The 20,191-nt window shown below is 33.6% G+C and overlaps 2 protein-coding genes across 2 annotated transcripts in view; one reads left to right on the forward strand and one right to left on the reverse strand.

The window, feature by feature from the left end:
* Nucleotides 1–515, reverse strand: part of LOC139519335 (coiled-coil domain-containing protein 112-like) — a 16,017-nt gene extending 15,502 nt beyond the window's left edge. The window contains exon 1 of the mRNA XM_071311336.1: nucleotides 426–515. The gene's annotated coding sequence lies outside the window, so the exon portion shown is untranslated. The remainder of the gene's footprint in view (nucleotides 1–425) is intronic.
* Nucleotides 1–14,654, forward strand: part of LOC139519336 (ubiquitin-like domain-containing CTD phosphatase 1) — a 15,209-nt gene extending 555 nt beyond the window's left edge. The window contains exons 2-9 of the mRNA XM_071311337.1: nucleotides 5,676–5,767; nucleotides 7,652–7,737; nucleotides 8,635–8,750; nucleotides 9,502–9,600; nucleotides 10,166–10,302; nucleotides 12,505–12,618; nucleotides 13,090–13,217; nucleotides 13,956–14,654. Of these exons, the coding sequence (XP_071167438.1) occupies nucleotides 5,676–5,767; nucleotides 7,652–7,737; nucleotides 8,635–8,750; nucleotides 9,502–9,600; nucleotides 10,166–10,302; nucleotides 12,505–12,618; nucleotides 13,090–13,217; nucleotides 13,956–14,007 (824 nt within the window). The 3' untranslated portion in view covers nucleotides 14,008–14,654. The remainder of the gene's footprint in view (nucleotides 1–5,675; nucleotides 5,768–7,651; nucleotides 7,738–8,634; nucleotides 8,751–9,501; nucleotides 9,601–10,165; nucleotides 10,303–12,504; nucleotides 12,619–13,089; nucleotides 13,218–13,955) is intronic.
* The last annotated feature ends 5,537 nt before the right edge of the window (nucleotides 14,655–20,191 follow it).

The raw sequence follows: 20,191 nt of genomic DNA on the forward strand, positions 1-20,191 counted from the left end.
TGACCTAGCTGCGAAACCGTAACTCTTATATGGTCCTTTTTTATTTATTTTTTTATTTTGCGGACGTCCGCAAATAGTAAAAAAATAACATAAGGACCTAAGAGCTACGGTTCCGCAGCTACCCCTGACCAGTCACCAGTGCTCGATAACAGGCCGGAAATGATTTTTTTAATGAAAATAAAATACTTTTGAATTAAAATATTTTTGGTTTTTATACCTTAAAAGGGGCTTTACAGGAAATGTACATTTCGCATTATCCTGACTTAACTGGAAATAAATAGACGATGAATCAACAGTGGTGAATTGAAGTTGAAAAGATTGCTCTTGGAATCCGGTTTAAAAAATAAATAAATACATAATTAGTAGTTTGAAATAACATGGATCGATTATAAATTCATTTACTATTAAAATGATGTGATTCCTACAGTAATATTCAATCCAGGGCGTTTGTATCATCATGTTTTGTCCCCCTAGAGCCCTTTCATATCTTCACTTGACCACCGCCATTTTTATGTAAACAATATATTTTGGGTAAACTTTCTTGTTCCTTCATGTATATTCTGGTTTGGGTGTTTCATATGTCACTGATGAGCCATGGTACTGCAATGTTTGTGTGCAGTGTGAGGAATAATGAACTGTGAACTTGTTTCAGAAAAAAATAGTTTTCCAAATAATACACATTTAGATCAAATTTAGAATCTCTGAATTTCTGTGAATATATTACCATTCCAGTAAAATTTAAATGGCAATTATGTCAGTAAAGTGTTCATTTTATCAAATAGACATCATAGTTCTTATTTTATTTTTGGGGAAGACGGCTTCAAGCCGTCAATCCCCAATGAGGTTGACCAGAGTGACATTCCCTCACATCATTCATTTTGTTTTTATAGGAAAACCCCCCAACAAATCTTACTAAGAATGATGAGATGGGGAGACACAAATGAATAAATTGACTTTAAACACTTTTTTACACATTTCCCTTCTGTTTCTCTTGAAATTATCGTATATCGAGCTCTCCTTTACACTATTTACGTTTATTTTACAATCCGGAAAAATCAGTATGACGAGATATTCTAAATATATCCAACCTACATTATATTTTATAGTGACGTCATTGTTGGAATGCCACACTACGCATAAGCAGGGATCCTTCACTGGTTATTTAAATCATTCTCAAAGATTGTGCACTTATTAAAAAATAGTATTTGTTGAATTTAAATATAAGGATGTTTGCTGTAGATGATTTAAACATCAACATGCAATACTTTAATTTGTAGGTCAACAACTTTCAAAGTAAACAGGAAGTCCAAGGGGCTGCATGAGATCGGGGAGAGAAACGATCTTTTCCATTTTTTTCTGTAAAACTCTGTTTTGAGAATCTTCCTCCAATTCAGGAGCACCTCAATTTATGAGCTAATTATCCACTAAAATCAACACTTTAAATGTGACATTTAGTATATGATAAGTAGTCTTTCATTAAAACTAAATTTTGTGTACCAATATAATCATTGTTATAGTTACAAAAAAATTACAAATGTTGCATTTTGTAGTTTAAACCTATTTATTCATGAAATTTTACAAATATTTCAAAATGTAGGATTTGGAAACAAACTTCACACAGTTTACATCAATCATATTGTTATTTTTATTAGTACCTGTATCACTGTGATGAGAGATATAACTGGGAACTTTATCAATGGAAATTTAAAACTGAATAGATTTTTCAGTCCTAACTTTCTTTATAAGAAAAAAATTAAAAATTTTAAGGGTACTGTCACAAAAAATGAAAAATGGCCCTAGCCTACAGTTCAGTCGTACACTATTAAGATTTCAAAAATAATTTTAGTTGTTGTTAAATGACAGAATTCAACTAGTTGAATTTTAGATAATTAACTATCAACTTTAATTGAATGTTTAGATTTAGAAGATGCAGATCTCTTCCATTGGTCTAAATTGAATCCTAAACTAAAGAAACGAAATTACATTAATTTTTATACGACCGCAAAATTTGAAAAAATTTTCGTCGTATATTGCTATCACGTTGGCGTCGTCTTCGTCGTCGTCGTCGTCGTAGTCGTCCGAATACTTTTAGTTTTCGCACTCTAACTTTAGTAAAAGTGAATGGAAATCTATGAAATTTTAACACAAGGTTTATGACCACAAAAGGAAGGTTGGGATTGATTTTGGGAGTTTTGGTTTCAACAGTTTAGGAATTAGGGGCCAAAAAAGGGCCCAAATAAGCATTATTCTTGGTTTTCGCACAATAACTTTAGTTTAAGTAAATAGAAATCAATGAAATTTAAACACAATGTTAATGACTACAAAAGGAAGGTTGGTATTGATTTTGGGAGTTTTGGTCCCAACAGAATAAGGGGCCCAAAGGGTCCAAAATTAAACTTTGTTTGATTTCATCAAAATTGAATAATTGGGGTTCTTTGATATGCCGATTCTAACTGTCATGACTGTGTATGTAGATTCTTAACTTTTGGTCCCGTTTTCAAATTGGTCTACATTAAGGTCCAAAGGGTCCAAAATTAAACTTAGTTTGATTTTGACAAAAAATGACTCAGTTAGGTTCTTTGATATGCTGAATCTAAAAATGTACTTAGATTCTTGATTATTGGCCCAGTTTTCAAGTTGGTCCAAATCGGGGTCCAAAATTAAACTTTGTTTGATTTCATCAAAAATTGAATAAATGGGGTTCTTTGATATACCAAATCTAACTGTGTATGTAGATTCTTCATTTTTGGTCCTGTTTTCAAATTGGTCTACACTAAAGTCCAAAGGGTCCAAAATTAAACTTAGTCTGATTTTAACAAAAATTGAAATCTTGGGGTTCTTTGATATGCTGAATTCAAAAATGTACTTAGATTTTTTATTATGGGCCCAGTTTTCAAGTTGGTCCAAATCAGGATCTAAAATTATTATATTAAGTATTGTGCAATAGCAAGTCTTTTCAATTGCACAGTATTGCGCAATGGCAAGAAATATCTAATTGCACAATATTGTGAAATAGCAAATTTTTTTTTAATTAGAGTTATCTTTCTTTGTCCAGAATAGTAAGCAAGAAATATCTAATTGCAAAATATTGTGCAATAGCAAGATTTTTTTTTAATTGGAGTTATCTTTCTTTGTCCAGAATCAACTTAAATCTTTGTTATATACAATATACAATGTATATTCACTTTTTACTACCAACTGATAAATTAAAATAATCTTTACCATTCAGTGATAACAAGCAGTTTTTTTACATCTTAATATTTTATGATGTATTTAAATGAGTAGTTATTGTTGCAAACTCCATTAGAAATTTTAATTGAGATTAGTTTTGGAATAAGGGAAAGGGGGATGTGATTAAAAAAATTGGGTTCAATTTTTCTCATTTGAAATTTCATAAATAAAAAAGAAAATTTCTTCAAACATTTTTTTGAGAGGATAATTAATGTTCAACAGCATAGTGAATTGCTCTAAGAGAAAACAAAAATTTTAAGTTCATTAGAACACATTCATTCTGTGTCAGAAACCTATGCTGTGTCAACTATTTAATCACAATCCAAATTTAGAGCTGAATCCAGCTTGAATGTTGTGTCCATACTTGCCCCAACCGTTCAGGGTTCAACCTCTGCGGTCGTATAAAGCTACGCCCTGCGGAGCATCTGGTTTAAATTAAATTGATTCAAATAGTGTCAACCTTCCACATGTTCTAGCTGTTCTTTTTTCCATTCTTTATATGAAGACTATCAAAAGATAACCCCCCAACCCCCACCCCAAAAAAATGAAATAGAAACAAGGGCCGTCTTTCCCCTCAGAGCTATTCAGCTCTTTGATTATTCTGAAGTTTTTATAACATTATCGAGAACTGGTCAAGTTGTAATCAAATTTGGAATATATTTAGCATGTGAATCAAGCATGCCCCAAGGTGACCTCATAATATGAATTAAACAACCAATCAGGTCCTTTTATTTCAAATAAGGTCAACTTTGATTAAACAAAAGGTCATTAATTAGTTTGCACGATTATGTTGGTAAACAGTAAAAACCAGTGTTAAATTATCGAGCACTGGTCAGGAGAGTCTAGTAGAAAAGGAGAATTTGGTGGAAATAAAACCAAGTTTTTGTAGAAAATCCACAGACTTTACTCACTTGTTTATCTATGATCAGCTAGCGTTTATTTTAATCAAAAAGTCCTAAACAACCTTTCATTCCAAAACACCTCGTGCCGAGTCACTAAGGTCAAGCACACCCTAAGAGTTAGAGATGTACTTGGTCCATAATTATATTTGTTTTAAGCGATATCTAAATTTATAAACTTGTTTTAAGAAAATCATTGCTAGCACTGCATACAATAATCCTCTATCTATCAAGCATTGAATTGCCAAATATGAGAGTGCAAGAGGAAAGGCTGTGGATTTTCTATAAAATTTCCTAATGTTTAGCATTGAATCAACGCAAGGGTACATAATCCTTAATCCCGCTAAATGTATATCTGCACCTTGACCCACTTTTGAAGGAGTTTTATCCCTTTGTATTTAGACCTACCTACTTTCGAAAAGAAGTAATATCCTACCTAATAGACAACTTTGGTTTTAGTGAACATCATTCTTGTGGTTTAATACGAGAAAAAGGGACATTGTCACCTCTGTTCCCATGTTGAGCAAATGGTTAGAAAATATGATGCTTTTATGAAATAATTTTCGGGAAAACAAATTCTTATAATTCCCAATCAGCACTGATGTCATTAGATAATTGTGATTAAGGACCAACGGAACAAATATCATTTCAAGTTCTAAGATGCTAGATAAACGTAATAAATAGAGCAGGGAAAGAGGCCTTCCATTCTATCTGTTAAATGACATCATTAAGGCCGTATAATTGACAATTATTCTGCTGAAGGACTTAACTGGAAAGTGGTCTATTAATGTTGACCAAATTGCTGCCAGCTTGTCTAGTCCAGATAATCATTACATCTGTTTATTTTTTTAATTTGTTGCATTTCTTCAATGCATATATTTATGAGGGATTAACAATAAATTCAAAAAATACCCCCAGCAGATGGCATGATTATCTGAATTATCAAATACTTTTTAGTGGGAGCAAATCCATCTTGAAATAAAGGAAAGCCTACTTGCCTCTCATAAGGATTTATACCTGCTGCACTCCAACCATTAATTAAAAGGAGTTTAATCTTGCTGTATTATGACGTTCTCACTCTAAAGACTAATCAAAAGAAATTATATCTGGCTACACCTTAACTATTGACATCATATAACAATCACTTTTCTTTGGTGGAGTCAGACATTTTTCATGTGATGTCTAAATTTTATGAAACCACTGTGATGTCCGGTAATGGTGTATGTCCATGTTGTTGAAATTATCCTTTCATTATAACAATTTATATATACATCATGTCTTTATGTAATGGGAGATAACTCTAGTCCCTACTAAATTTATAAGATATATTAGACAACTCAAGTTGATATATAATCATAATTTTTTCATAGAAACCAATACATTGTAGATAGAATAAACTTAGCAGTTTACTCTGATTCAGAAAGGAAACTATTTAACCTTGCTGACTATGTTATTAAAAATGTCTGCTTAATAAACTATTTATTAGGTTATTTTTTGTAAATTTATGTTTTATGAGACTCAGTATAAATACATTTTCTATTTAAGGAAAGCCACCAGATGATACTGTTTTACTGACAGATATGAAATTGAAACCTAACACAAAATTAATGATGATGGGGACAAGAGAAGAGGAACTTGTAAGTAACAGACCATTTAAAAAACAGAGGCGTCAATCATCCTGATCAGATTCCTACCACTGCCAGATACTTGAGGCATTAAAGAATTTTATATTAATTCATAATACTTACGTAATTGGAAATAAAATTAGGATTATCTCTCCCTAATTAGTATTCACACCACCGATCGCGCTGTAAAATATCAATAAAGCGCTCAGGTATATCGACTCCCACCATGTATGCGTGATTCCTCAGTCTTTTTCTTCGTCGAAAAGTGTTCACACACTCTATTTTTTCCTCTCGGAAAAAGTTACTTTTTTTATTTATATCTTGTGTATTTTCATAGTTAATAAGTTTTGAGATAGACGCTTTTCATTGTCAACATGGGCAAAGCTTTTATTACGGCCATAAATTCGGCAAGTGAAGAGGCAAATTCTCCTAAAGCTTCTCCGTCTCGCTCTGATAAAAACGAGAAATCGTCAGTCAAACAGACTGAAAGTCGTATAAAGACGACAAGTAAGTCTCGTAAATCTGCTAGCAGCACGTGTGCTAAAGAAGTTTCAGCGGAACCTGAGACAATATCAACTACAGGTTTGTCTTTAAATGTAGGAAATGAATTGAGAGCAGAAATTTCTAGTGTCAAAGAGACGGTTAATTCGGTGTATTCCCGAATGGACATTTTTCTACATCTTTATAAAAAGTTTGTTTCTCAACTGTCACTTCAGGTGGACATCAAGAAACGGACAGAGAAATTGCCACTTCAGGTGGGCAGAATATTTCTCAGGACTCTTAGGGAAATTGCCGGGTCAGGTGGGCAGAATTCTCTCAGACATGCTAGTGTTGCAAATCATGACAATGACATTGATGATGCAATTTCCCTTCAACCGGATAGAGACGAAAGAAGGGGTCTTGATTTAGATATAGATTTTGACAATGAATCCCAACAATCTTCTGTGAAAAACAGTACACATAACCGTTTTCAGGGATATTTGGTAGTTGATAAGGACTCTCTTGATACTGAAAATGTCAGTAGAGATATCCTTGGTGATATTTTTGGGGAAGATGCCAAAACTAAACCAGACAAATCTGAAGCTGGTATTGTTCTAGATCAAAGTCAGATTAATATTTTGAATCAATCATGGCACTGTGATAATCCTTTATAATTGTGTACATTCTTATTTGACCATACATGGTTGACCTGCCAACCTATATTAAATTTCATGAGACCAACAAAAAAATCACTTCATTCCCAGTTAGTAAATGAAATAATAATGAGAAGGTATATTAAATAGAAGCTGTCTGTAGTATGAGTATTGACTTGCTCACATTTAAATGACTTTAAAGAGACACAATTTACATATGAATATCTGGTGGTTATATCAATGAGACAGCAACAAAAACATTAAAACCAGAAAAGACATCTGGGGGAAATATAGAATAATAGTAGAATTCAATCTTTGGCTTACAGCGACCACCAAATATCTGACATCAACATTATATTCTCTAAATAACAAAAAACATTTTTATGCCCCACCCCACCTACGATAGTAGAGGGGCATTATGTTTTCTGGTCTGTGCGTCCGTTCGTTCGTTCGTCCGTCTGTCCAACTTCAGGTTAAAGTTTTTGGTCGAGGTAGTTTTTGATGAAGTTGAAGTCCAATCGACTTCAAACTTGGTACACATGTTCCCTATGATATGATCTTTCTAATTTTAATGCCAAATTAGAGATTTTACCCCAATTTCACGGTCCACTGAACATAGAAAATGATAGTGCGAGTGGGGCATTCGTGTACTGAGGACACATTCTTGTTTTTAAAAGATTTATATTACATATAAATGAGAAAGAATCATGGGTAATTATCAATGAGACAGGTAAAATATTAACAACAATTTTGTTTATTACAGGATAAAGTGAAAGAACCTCCCCCAGACTTGCCAGAAGTTATAAATGACTTTGATATTGAAGAAGATGAAATTGCTATAGAGAACAGGTTTGTAATTAGAATTTTTGAATAGTGATAGTTTTGGTGTAAAGATTGCATAAAATGCAATCAGAACCCTTGGCTATGGTACTGTCTTGATATCTATCTTTAATGGTTTATCATACCTTTCATAGTTCAAACAAAGAAGTGCATTGAAGTGATAATTCTTTAGATCATATCCAATCATTGTTATGTAATTTATTGATGATATATTATACTTTGGTACTTAAGTTACATTATGATTTGCACTTGAATTATTACCAATGTTATTTCAACTGATCGGGCAGAGTTTATGTTTTAATTTGCATAAGGACAGTCTATTTGAAGATGTGTGTGATAAGGATGATTGCCGTTATAATTATTACTGATTTCTAATCCCCTATCAGTGTCATCAAATGAATTTACAAAACAATGATTGCACACTTTATTGATGAGTTTATCCTAAAACACCTATGTTAAGATGGACTGGTTTATTATGAGCGAACCGGCTAGACTCCACCCAGTCAAGTGAAATAACTTGAGTAATACTATACTTTAAAGTTTAAAAAAGTAAGTAGCGATGGTGTATGAATCTGTGATAAAAATAGTTTTAACTACAAATGTACAATTATGAACAAACGAAGATAACTCTATCTCAAATTTATGATTTGCCTAGCTATATACAATTCAATATTTTATTTTAAATGCACAAAAATTTCAAAATAACAGCAATTGTAATCCTTCAATGCTTACAAGCACTTGGAATAAGCAAACATGTTAACAAATTCACGTACAACAAAGACTGTTGGCCACAAATTAGTAAACATGCATGTCTTTACATTGGAAGTTTTAAGTGTCAGTTCTGTTATAGATTTTACTTTGTAAATTTAATCATCTATTTTTTATAACAATGATGATTTTTTCTAGAGAAGAATATTTAGCAAAGATTGAAAGAAGAGTAAAAGATTATAAAATTGAATTTATGAATGAACCAAGACCAGGGAAAAAGCTCTTAGTTTTAGACATAGATTACACATTGTTTGGTAAGTATGCATTATTAGTATTGTTCTGTTTGAAAGGTGGGTGTTCATGAAGGTTCAATAATTTAGTGAAATTTAATTTAGTAATAATAGTAAACATCTGATGTGCAGAAATATCTGACTAACAGAAAATGAACAAGTTATGATGTGTTATGCCTTCAAAAATATGCACTTTTGGGACATTAGCCATTTGCAAGGAGTACCATAATTTGTTGTTAGAATGTGTATCTGATCTAAATTTATCTTTGCATAAAAAATTTGTTTTTTGGTAGAAAGGTGTGGCCCAAGTTTTATCAAAAGGATTTATACCTTACAAACAAATGACAAATGCATAAGACTGGCAAAGCTGTAAAATATCATACTTTGGATGCTGTCAAAATGGTTGAAATGAACAGCGGGGAGAAAAAAGGGTCTAATTTATCGAAATTTATATATAATTAATCTAAGTTCAATTTTTTAGGTGGTATAAAACCTTGATGGTCTTATTCTTTTGTATTATTAAGTCAAAAATTTCTTCATTCTTCTCTGCACAATGCAAGATTTTAAATAACCCTAACTGGGATACCAATATTATAGTAAACTTCATTGCACTTGTAGCAACCTAGCCATTAGAAATTTTAAATTGTTAATGGAATTTTGTTTATCAGTCTAAGTTACATTTGGGTATTTTGATGTTGCTCACAGTTTTAGTTCCGTCTTGATAATGAATTGTAAAATTTTCTTCACTTTAAATATAATATCCTTATATTTTTAGATCACAGATCTGTGGCAGAACAATTTAATGAGTTGATCAGACCATTTTTACACGAGTTTTTACAGTCTGCTTATGAGCATTATGATATTGTTATATGGTGTAAGTTTGTAACATTAAGAAATACTAGAACACACCCGTCACAGGACTGAATTACAGCACCTACACCTTATTTTTCGGCATGTTTTTTTAGTCTTCTTATTTTCATATGATAAAGTCATGCAGATTTAAGGAGTATTATGTTCCCATATGATATGATCTTTCTAATTTTAAAGCCAAATTAAGAGTTTTGACCCATGTCAAGGTCTGCTGAACATGACATTGATAGTGTAAGTGGGTCATCCATGTATTATGAACACATTTTTGTTGGTCAATGATTAAACTTTGTAGTACTCAGTACTTGTAGTAGCAATCCCTATATTATGACGAAGTTCAGATGTGATTTTGACTGGTTATATAGCAAATCCAAAATATACCAATTTTGGTGTGCGTCTGTCAGAGGCGGTTCTTTCAGATGAAGTAACGGGTAACAATAACTATTGGTATCAATATCCTTTTCAACTGGAACTTGTTTATTATTGGTATTATTAATTAAATAGAGTGGAAAACAAAAGTTATGTTGCACATTTCCACAAATTTTAGAATATATCTTTCATGTGTATTTCAGCTGCAACATCCATGAAATGGATTGAAGTGAAAATGAAAGAGCTAGGTTGTACTAGTAATCCTAATTATAAACTATGTTTTATGTTAGACTCGTCAGCAATGATAAGTGTACACACACCAAAATATGGAGTCATAGAGGTGAGTATTTTAAAATTACAGCAGAATGCCTTGAGCGTTTAAGTTAAAGTAATATCTTTAGCTAGCTTTCTTGGAGAAGTCTAGTCCTACAGACAGATTGATTGGTGTCTACTCTTAAAGGAGGGTAGAATACCTAACCTAATGATGACTTCACAGTTCAGCTAGCAAGCAAGCTAACCCAAGATATTACCTACATCTACACACTAATGGCATTTTGCTGTTAGGTTAGTTGTAAACAAAATTGTATTCTGAAGTTTATAAAAGTAGAAAAACAAAGGATGTGTGGATTTCCATCCGTGACACAAAACTAATACATGCACAGCAAAAAATATGTTTTCCCATGCTGAACTTTGTATGATGGATTTGTTATGAATTCTATGCTATGCCTCTTGAAGCAGGTATTTCTCTCAACAGAAGTCAGAGGTGCCTCCTGTAACATAAACTAGGGTTGACTCTTGTAGCAGGAGTAACAGGATGTATCTGGTAAGGAAAGGTAGAAGGATGCCTCTTGTGACTTGATTTAGGGTGCCTCTTGTAGCAGAAGTAGAGGGATACCTCTTGCAAGGAAAGGTGCTGCCCCTTTTGACAAGAGTTAGGGTGCCTCTTGTAGTAGAAGTAAATGGATGCCTCTTGCAAGGAAAAGTACTGCCCCTTTTGACATGAGTTAGGGTGCCTCTTGTAGCAGGAGTAAAGGGAAACCTCTTGGAAGGAAAAGTGCTGCCCCTTTTGACATGAGTTAGGTTGCCTCTTGTAGCAGGAGTAAAGGGATACCTCTTGGAAGGAAAAGTACTGCCCCTTTTGACATGAGTTAGGGTGCCTCTTGTAGCAGGAGCAAAGGGATACCTCTTGGAAGGAAAAGTGCTGCCCCTTTTGACATGAGTTAAGGGTGCCTCTTGTAGAAGGAGCAAATGGATGCCTCTTGCTAGGGAAAGTGTTGCCTCTTTTGACATGAGTTAGGGTGCCTCTTGTAGCAGGAGCAAAGGGATGCCTCTTGCAAGGAAAAGTGCTGCCTCTTTTGACATGAGTTAGGTTGCCTCTTGTAGCAGGAGTAAAGGGATACCTCTTGGAAGGAAAAGTGTTGCCCCTTTTGACATGAGTTAGGGTGCCTCTTGTAGCAAGTCAAAGGGATGCCTCTTGCAAGGAAAAGTGCTACCCCTTTTGACATGAGTTAGGGTGCCTCTTGTGGCAGGAGCAAAGGGATACCTCTTGGAAGGAAAAGTGCTGCCCCTTTTGACATGAGTTAAGGGTGCCTCTTGTAGAAGGAGCAAATGGATGCCTCTTGCTAGGGAAAGTGTTGCCTCTTTTGACATGAGTTAGGGTGCCTTTTGTAGCAGGAGCAAAGGGATGCCTCTTGCAAGGAAAAGTGCTGCCTCTTTTGACATGAGTTAGGTTGCCTCTTGTAGCAGGAGTAAAGGGATACCTCTTGGAAGGAAAAGTGTTGCCCCTTTTGACATGAGTTAGGGTGCCTCTTGTAGCAAGTCAAAGGGATGCCTCTTGCAAGGAAAAGTGCTGCCCCTTTTGACATGAGTTAGGGTGCCTCTTGTAGCAGGAGCAAAGGGATACCTCTTGGAAGGAAAAGGGCTGCCCCTTTTGACATGAGTTAGGGTGCCTCTTGTAGCAGGAGCAAAGGGATGCCTCTTGCAATGGAAAGTGCTGCCTCTTTTGACATGAGTTAGGGTGCCTCTTGAAGCTGGAGTAAAGGGATATCTCTTGGAAGGGAAAGTGCTGCCCCTTTTGACATGAGTAAGGGATGCTTCTTTTTACAGGTGTTAGGAGTTCCTCTTGTTTTTATTCAGTTGCCATTAGATCAACAGGATGTTTTAACAGTGACATGGATTTCAATTTCTTTTTTAGGTTGAGAATAAAGGGAAGATAACTGATTGATCACTGCTTTTGTCAGATATTCAGACACAACGTATAGATGTCTATAACTATATTTATGCACTGAAAGTTTTAGACATTTGTTTAGGGATTTTGTTTATTATTTTAAAAAAAATATTAGTATCACATTGATAAAAAATTATTTTCAGATTGCAATTTATGAATGCTGCATTTCCTGCCATCACATAAATTTATTAAACATATTTGCCAACTGATAAAACAATTGTGAAATCAAAGGCATTTTTTAATATTTCTATTAAATATATAGTATTCTAACTTTAATTTTTTTTAATCATATTTCTCTCTTGCATATTTTTTTAGGTGAAGCCATTAGGTGTTATATGGGGCAAATATAAGCAATGGGATGCATCCAACACTATAATGTTTGATGATATCAGAAGAAATTTTATAATGAATCCTAAAACAGGACTCAGAGTAAGTCAGTAGAAATAGAATATTTTATACACAGTTGATAAAAACCGTTAGCTTGTGAAATAGCTCCATTTCACATGATCTTCCTACATTCCACAGTGAAAGAACAACTGACAAAATGCAAAAATAAATCGATCTAAAAAATTGTTCAGTAATGTAGGGGATGTTTGTTTTTCTATGTGCAATGTGCTTTTGAATAAACTTATCAAGCTTGAGCTTTGACAGGCAAAATACACCTAAAACAGTGAGGGTAAAAACATGTCAGTCCAAAGCAGACATTAGCAAGTTTGTTTTGTATGTAGTTGATCCAATTTCAACATTTTAAATTCATCAAACCCAGAGTTAACTATAATTACAGAAAAAAAGTAGGATTAAAGGATGGTAAGCCTCTGATGCATCCAATGTTTTAAGTTTTTTCTTCAAATATTTCTATTTTTAAATATCATTACTAATTTAAATCATTTGGATTTTCAGATTAGAGCTTTTAGAGAGGCACATATGAATCGACACAAAGACACAGAGCTTTTAAAATTATCAAAATATCTAAAAGATATCTCAAATGTAGAAGATTTTACAGAATTAAACCACAAATATTGGGAAAGGTAAGATATCGGTTAATTTAGCCCTTATGGTAAGAAGCCATCTTATTGGCGTTATTGCCCTTGGATAAAGATTTTATTTGCCAATTTTTGTGCTTTTGCCTTTTATTTGACATGTACAAATGTATTATGAAAACTGTGATAGATACACTGAACCTTTAGAAGCAAACATTATTAGCAAGACAAGATCTACATATATGTCTGCATGGCTGTAATCTTCCAATCAACTCTTTATAAGAGTTAATGCTCTGTAGTGTTGATTTTTTAAATTATAAAATTGTAGAAGATAGAAAGAAATGGAAAACAGTAAAAATTATTAGGAAGAAAAAAAACATTATACTGTAAATTAAGAAATTATTGCGTGCATTTATTATTGCGATTTTGTCATTAAGAATGAAATGCGATTTTAATTTTTGCGGTATTGTTAAAAATCCTGTTTAATTCATATAAAAAAAATTAAATGTGAGTTCAAATTATTGCCATTATAAACCCTGTTGCATTTTTCACAATAATAAAAACATCGCAATAATTTCTGAATTTACAGTACTTTAGTCTACAAAACTGAAGAGTGGCCTTTGTTGATGTAGATAGATCAAGGTGAGCAACTCAGGCTCTTTAGAGCCTCTAGTTCATATTCATATCTGTTATGGCAGATGGTGTGTGAGATCGAGAGGGATGATTAGCTGCACTATAACAAAGGTTCTCATTATTTTGTTTTTATTGAATTCTTTCATGTTTCAGATACAGACCCAAGAGAAAGCATGATAAAACAGAGTCTGATGATGCTGTATGATGCTCAGCTGATTTTAGTTGGGGGTTGTATTGTGATACACCCAGAGACTGGACAATGTCCTCAATCTTAACCTTTTTTTTCAACGCACACATTATGAAGAGGACATTGCTATTGATGTTGAAATGTTGAGATTAACTGTTTCATGATTTTGTTTTTGTTAAAGCATTTTTAGTTATTATATCATAGTTGGCCAACAAGTTTATGTACTTGTAATCTAACGGTCTACTGCTTAAATGACCTAAAGCAATTATCTTTTGAGTCTTATTACTTGAACTGGTACTAAAAGGATATCTGTGATCATTTATTAAATGAAATAATTGTTGTTTAATAGCAGATTTGGTTAGCAGTGCTTTTTAATTTTAAATTGATCAATTTTCTTTAAAAGAATAAGCCATATGAATCCATAAAGTATCTTAACTAATGATAGACATTTTATTAGTCCTACAATGTTGTGATTGAGGACAGAACATTTTAACTACACTGTAAATCAGTATTAGAGATGAATAAAGACTGACACATGTTTTTAATGTAATATTTTACATGAGATTTGTCATTGTGTTATTCACTTTATAATATTTCTTAAATAGTTTGTTTGTTTATGAATCAACTGGATTTGATGATTAAAACAAGTGATATTGAATATTTTATTAATTCTCATATAGAACTTTTTATGCCCGAGCCACATCCCATAATTGGTTTCTGTTACTTGAGTTTGCCTCAAACAAATGTTATGAAACTGATACACAATGCTTATTACCACAAACTACAGATTAAATTTGAATTTTGATGTAAACCATTCTTGAGTCATGCCCATTTATAAATGGGGAAAAAATGCAAAATATTTAGTTTTCGTTCTTTAACTTGAGTTGCTATCCCAACTGGGGTATAGAAATATGGTCACTTGGTCTTCTCCCGACCGGCAGTAAAACGCTTGCTGAAGTGGGGCGTCCGTTTGGCTGTGCGGGATGTATCAAGTTCGCAGTCACGTCCATCAGAAGGGGACGTTAAATCCGATGCCTCGTGTAAGGAGAGTGCCACGCTCTTTGCACGTTAAGAACCCTTGCAACAACTCTTTGAGGGGTCTGTAGGTGGCCTGTTGCAAGGCAAAATTTCTGTCTCTATCCAATATACCCTCATTTTCCAGTGGCAGTCCAAATTTACCCGACCATCATCCTAGATGGCCTCTATTACAACAACCTACCTATTGTATTTATTGTGAACTTGTTCTCGTCCTGAATATGCATGAAATATTTGCCACTGGACGTTAAGCAACCAACAATCAATCAATCAATTAACTTGAGTTGCCTCAACCAAATGTTATGAAACTTATACTTTATGCTTATTACCACAAAAAACACAGATCAAGTGGAATTCTGGTGGTGTCAATTTAACAATCTTCAAGTTCTGCTCCTTTATAAATAGAAAAATTCCAAATAGTTTCTGTTCTGTAACTTAAGTTTGCCACATATAAACATGAAACCTATACACAACACTTATTACCAAAAAACTCAGATCGAATACAAATTTGGGTAGCATCACTATTGTTTTTGAGTAATGTCCCTTTATAAAGTTGTATGCAAGCAGGAATATCATCTGTGTCCATGGGGACACATTCTACATTTTTTTTTAAGTAGATATTTGTTTTTTGGCCCACACTGTTGACACAATATATTGAAAAAGCTGTTGAGAGATTTTGAATTGCCAGTAAAACAAAGATAAACACCATCTAGTAGGTAATTTATATTCATGAAGTGTGTAGTATAGTGCAATGATCTTTATAAAAATAAGGAGATGTGGTATGATTGCCAATGATCCATCCAACTAACCACCAAAGTTCAAATGAAGTGGATGTAAGCAATTATAGGCAACAGTTCTGCCTTCATTAATGAAAAAAAACCAATACAGTATAGTCTACTTTGAAAGGCCCTGCCAAAAAAAGTATGAAACAAATTCAATTGAGAAAATAATGTCATAATTTAAAACAAAACATTTTAATAAAAACAAATATGACACTTGAACTAACAACAACCACTGAACTACATGCTATTGACTTGGAACAGACATATAAAGATTGTTGCAGGTAAAACATGTTTGTTAGTGTTCAACCGACTCCAACCCTCCCCTAACCTGGGATTTTGTTTGTTCTTCTGTCCATCTCTAAAACTCACTTGAACTCAATTTCACCAACACTTTTACTAGATATTGATTTTACCACTGCAATGTCACCTGAACTCAATTTTACCACTACGCTTTCGCTAAAAATTTATTTTTCCACTGCACTATCACTTGAACTCAATTTTATCACAACACTTTTACTAGAAATTTATTTTACCACTGCACTGTCGCTAGAACTCAATTTTACCTCTACACTTTTACTAGAAATTTATTTTACCACTGTACTGTCACTAAACTCAATTTTAGCACTACACTTTCACTAAAAATTGATTTTACCTTTCACTGTCACTTGAACTCAATTTTACCACTAAGCTTTCACTAGAAATTTATTTTACCACTGCACTGTCGCTAGATCTCAATTTTACCACTACACTTTTACTGGATGTTGATTTCACCACTGCACTGTCACCTGAACTCATTTTTACCACTACACTTTCACTAGAAATTTATTTTACCACTGCACTCGCTAGAACTCAATTTTACCTCTACACTTTCACTAGAAATTTATTTTACCACTGTACTGTCACTCAAACTCAATTTTAGCACCACACTTTCACCAGAAATTGATTTTACCACTACGCTTTCACTAGAAATTTATTTTACCACTGTACTGTCACTCGAACTCAATTTTAGCACTACACTTTCACTAGAAATTGATTTTACCACTGCACTGTCACTTGAACTCAATTTTACCTCTACACTTTTACTAGAAATTTATTATACCACTGTACTGTCACTCGAACTCAATTTTAGCACTACACTTTCACTAGAAATTGATTTTACCACTGCACTGTAACTTGAACTCAATTTTACCGCTACGCTTTCACTAGAAATTGATTTTACCACTGCACTGTCGCTAGAACTCAATATTACCACTACACTTTTACTAGAAATAGATTTTACCACTGAACTGTCTCTAAAATTCATAACAAAATAATGAGAAAGAACAAGTAAAGATAACTATCACTATCAGGATCTAAAGGTTTTCATACCAAACACATTTCCAAAACCCTTGTAGATAATACAGGTTAGCAACACATGCACTTGAGAGCCTCCTCTAGTCATGGTAAAGTACACCAAAAAATGTCACCTATAAAGCACAAGCACTAAAGTGACTTGTTTTTGTCAATGGAGAGTTTACTATCCAAACTTGATTTTTCGTATGGATGTGGATAGTAAACCTATTGACAGAAACAAGTGCCTTTGTGCCTTATTCTCTTAACATTATGAGAGAGTGAGAAGGCCTTTCTCTCATACTATGATGTAAAGAACCTAATTGTTTTTCAAAAAACAGTTCAAACATGCACATTTAAAGTATTTATCCCCCGTTGATACAATATTCCAGAGATTGCATGATCTGTCATTGTTTCTTTGAAAGCGGGTTTCTGCTTATAATGGAGCTATCCAGTGAACCAAGTGATCAGAGTGGTAAAGTTAAATACACCTTTTTCAAAGTTTTATGGATGCCATAACGAGTTGTTTGACTTTAATGGGATATGACTACGGATATGCCCCAATTGTGATATCCACTATCCTGTCTCCTTTCTTCGATTGTGACATCACTGAATGGATGTACCCTGAATGAGACTTGTTACTGAGTTTGTACTAACCTGCTTGAGCAAAAACTGGTGGAGCAGGGTCTGCTTGCTCTTTGTAACAAATTTACTGTGTTATACATGTAGCAAAAGGGCTGGATGTCGATTTTAAAGTTGCCAATATGAAACTATTTTATATATTATATCTTTACAACTTGTGAACTATTTCTATTTCCGAATAAAACCGAATCAAATGATTTACTGACCAGTGATTGACTCCCACGGACTTTTCCATTTTATTTTACCAAATAGTAGCCTGACATCCTGGCCCAATTTCTTCTTCACGTCAGTGTCAAACAGTGAGCCAGATTACTAGGCTAACCAAACAGTACCTTGTGACACATGTTGCTGTATAGTAAGCAGACCAATAGGATATAAAACAATCATGCAGAGAGCAGATACAATGGAGAGAGAACTGGAAGAGAAACCGTTGACGATATACCTATCACTATGAACAAACTTGATTCACGACCAAAGAATTTGCTTATACCAGGGGCGGATCTAGCTATCTTCAAAAGGGGTCCGATCCAACTGTCATACAGGTAAGAGGTTTATAAGCTAGATATAAAACGATGTTCAACCAATCATTTTCTACATAAGAAAATGTTTGTACAAAGTCAGGAATATGACAGTTGTTTTCCATTCGTTTGATAGGTTAAAATAAAATTGAGAATGGAAATGGGGAATGTGTCAAAGAGACAACAACCCGACCAAATAAAAAACAACAGCAGAGGGTCACCAACAGGTCTTCAATGTAGCGAGAAATTCCCGCACCCGGAGGCGCCCTTCAGCTGGCCCCTAAACAAATATATACTAGTCCAGTGATAATGAACGCCATACTAATTTCCAAATTGTACACAAGAAACTAAAATTACAATAATACAAGACTAACAAAGGCCAGAGGCTCCTGACTTGGGACAGGCGCAAAAATGCGGCGGGGTTAAACATGTTTGTGAGATCTCAACCCTCCCCCTATACCTCTAACCAATGTAGTAAAGTAAACGCATAACAATACGCACATTAAAATTCAGTTCAAGAGAAATCCGAGTCTGATGTCAGAAGATGTAACCAAAGAAAATAAACAAAATGACAATAATACATAAATAACAACAGACTACTAGCAGTTAACTGACATGCCAGCTCCAGACTTCAATTAAACTGACTGAAAGATTGTGATTTCATCATATGAACATCAGACACAATCCTTCCCGTTAGGGGTTTAGTATCATACCATCATAACATATATGAGAAGAACATAACCCATCATATGAACATCAGACACAATCCTTCCCGTTAGGGGTTTAGTATCATACCATCATAACATATATGAGAAGAACATAACCCGTGTCATGCCAACAATTGTTTTTAGAATAAATGTGTTTAGTTCTGATGCAAAGACCTTATCAGTGACTCAATATTAACGCCAAAACATGCAATCTTTAATGACTTGACAACAGTATCGTAATTATATCCCTTCTTAATAAGTCTATTCAAAGGTTTTGTAAGTTTCTGAGGTGAATACTGACACCTTTGTGCTTTATAAAGAATATTACCATAAAAAATTGGATGTGAAATACCTGAACGTATTAGAAGTCTGCATGTTGAGCTATATTTACGAATGATGTCTTTATACCGATGATAAAATTTAGTAAATGTTTTGACTAGTTTGTGATATCGAAAACCCTGGTGTAATAATTTTTCAGTAATACATAAATTTCTCTCGTTAAAATCGAAAACATTGTTACATACACGAGCGAATCGTACAAGTTGAGATATATAAACACCGTAAGATGGTGACAAGGGAACGTCACCATCTAAAAACGGATAATTAACGATAGGAAATGAAAAATCATCCCTTTTATCATAAATTTTAGTATTCAGCTTTCCTTTAGTGATATAGATATTAAGATCGAGAAAAGGGCAGTGGTCATTGTTAGTATTAGCTTTATTTAAAGTAAGTTCAACAGGATAAATTTCATTAATATACATACTGAAGTCGTCATTATTGAGCCAAAATATCATCCAAATATCTAAAAGTATTATTAAATTTGTTTATCAGATGTTGTTTCGATGGGTCTTTGCTTATTTTTGTCATAAATTGTAACTCATAACAATACAAAAACAGGTCCGCAATAAGTGGTGCACAGTTAGTCCCCATTGGAATTCCGATAATCTGACGATATACGGAATCTCCATAGCGAACAAAAATGTTATCTAGTAAAAATTCAAGGGCATATATAGTATCAAAGCATGTCCAATTAACATAGTTTTTTTGTTTATTGCTACTAAAAAATGACCTAAAAGAGTTTGAACATATATATTCACATTCTGATTTTTTGAATGCCCATTTAATTAGGTGTGTGAATTTTTTCTTAATGAGAATGTGAGGCAATGTGGTATACAGGGTAGAAAAA

This window comes from Mytilus edulis, chromosome 4, assembly GCF_963676685.1.
Source record: "Mytilus edulis chromosome 4, xbMytEdul2.2, whole genome shotgun sequence".
Classification (NCBI taxonomy): Eukaryota; Metazoa; Mollusca; class Bivalvia; order Mytilida; family Mytilidae; genus Mytilus; species Mytilus edulis.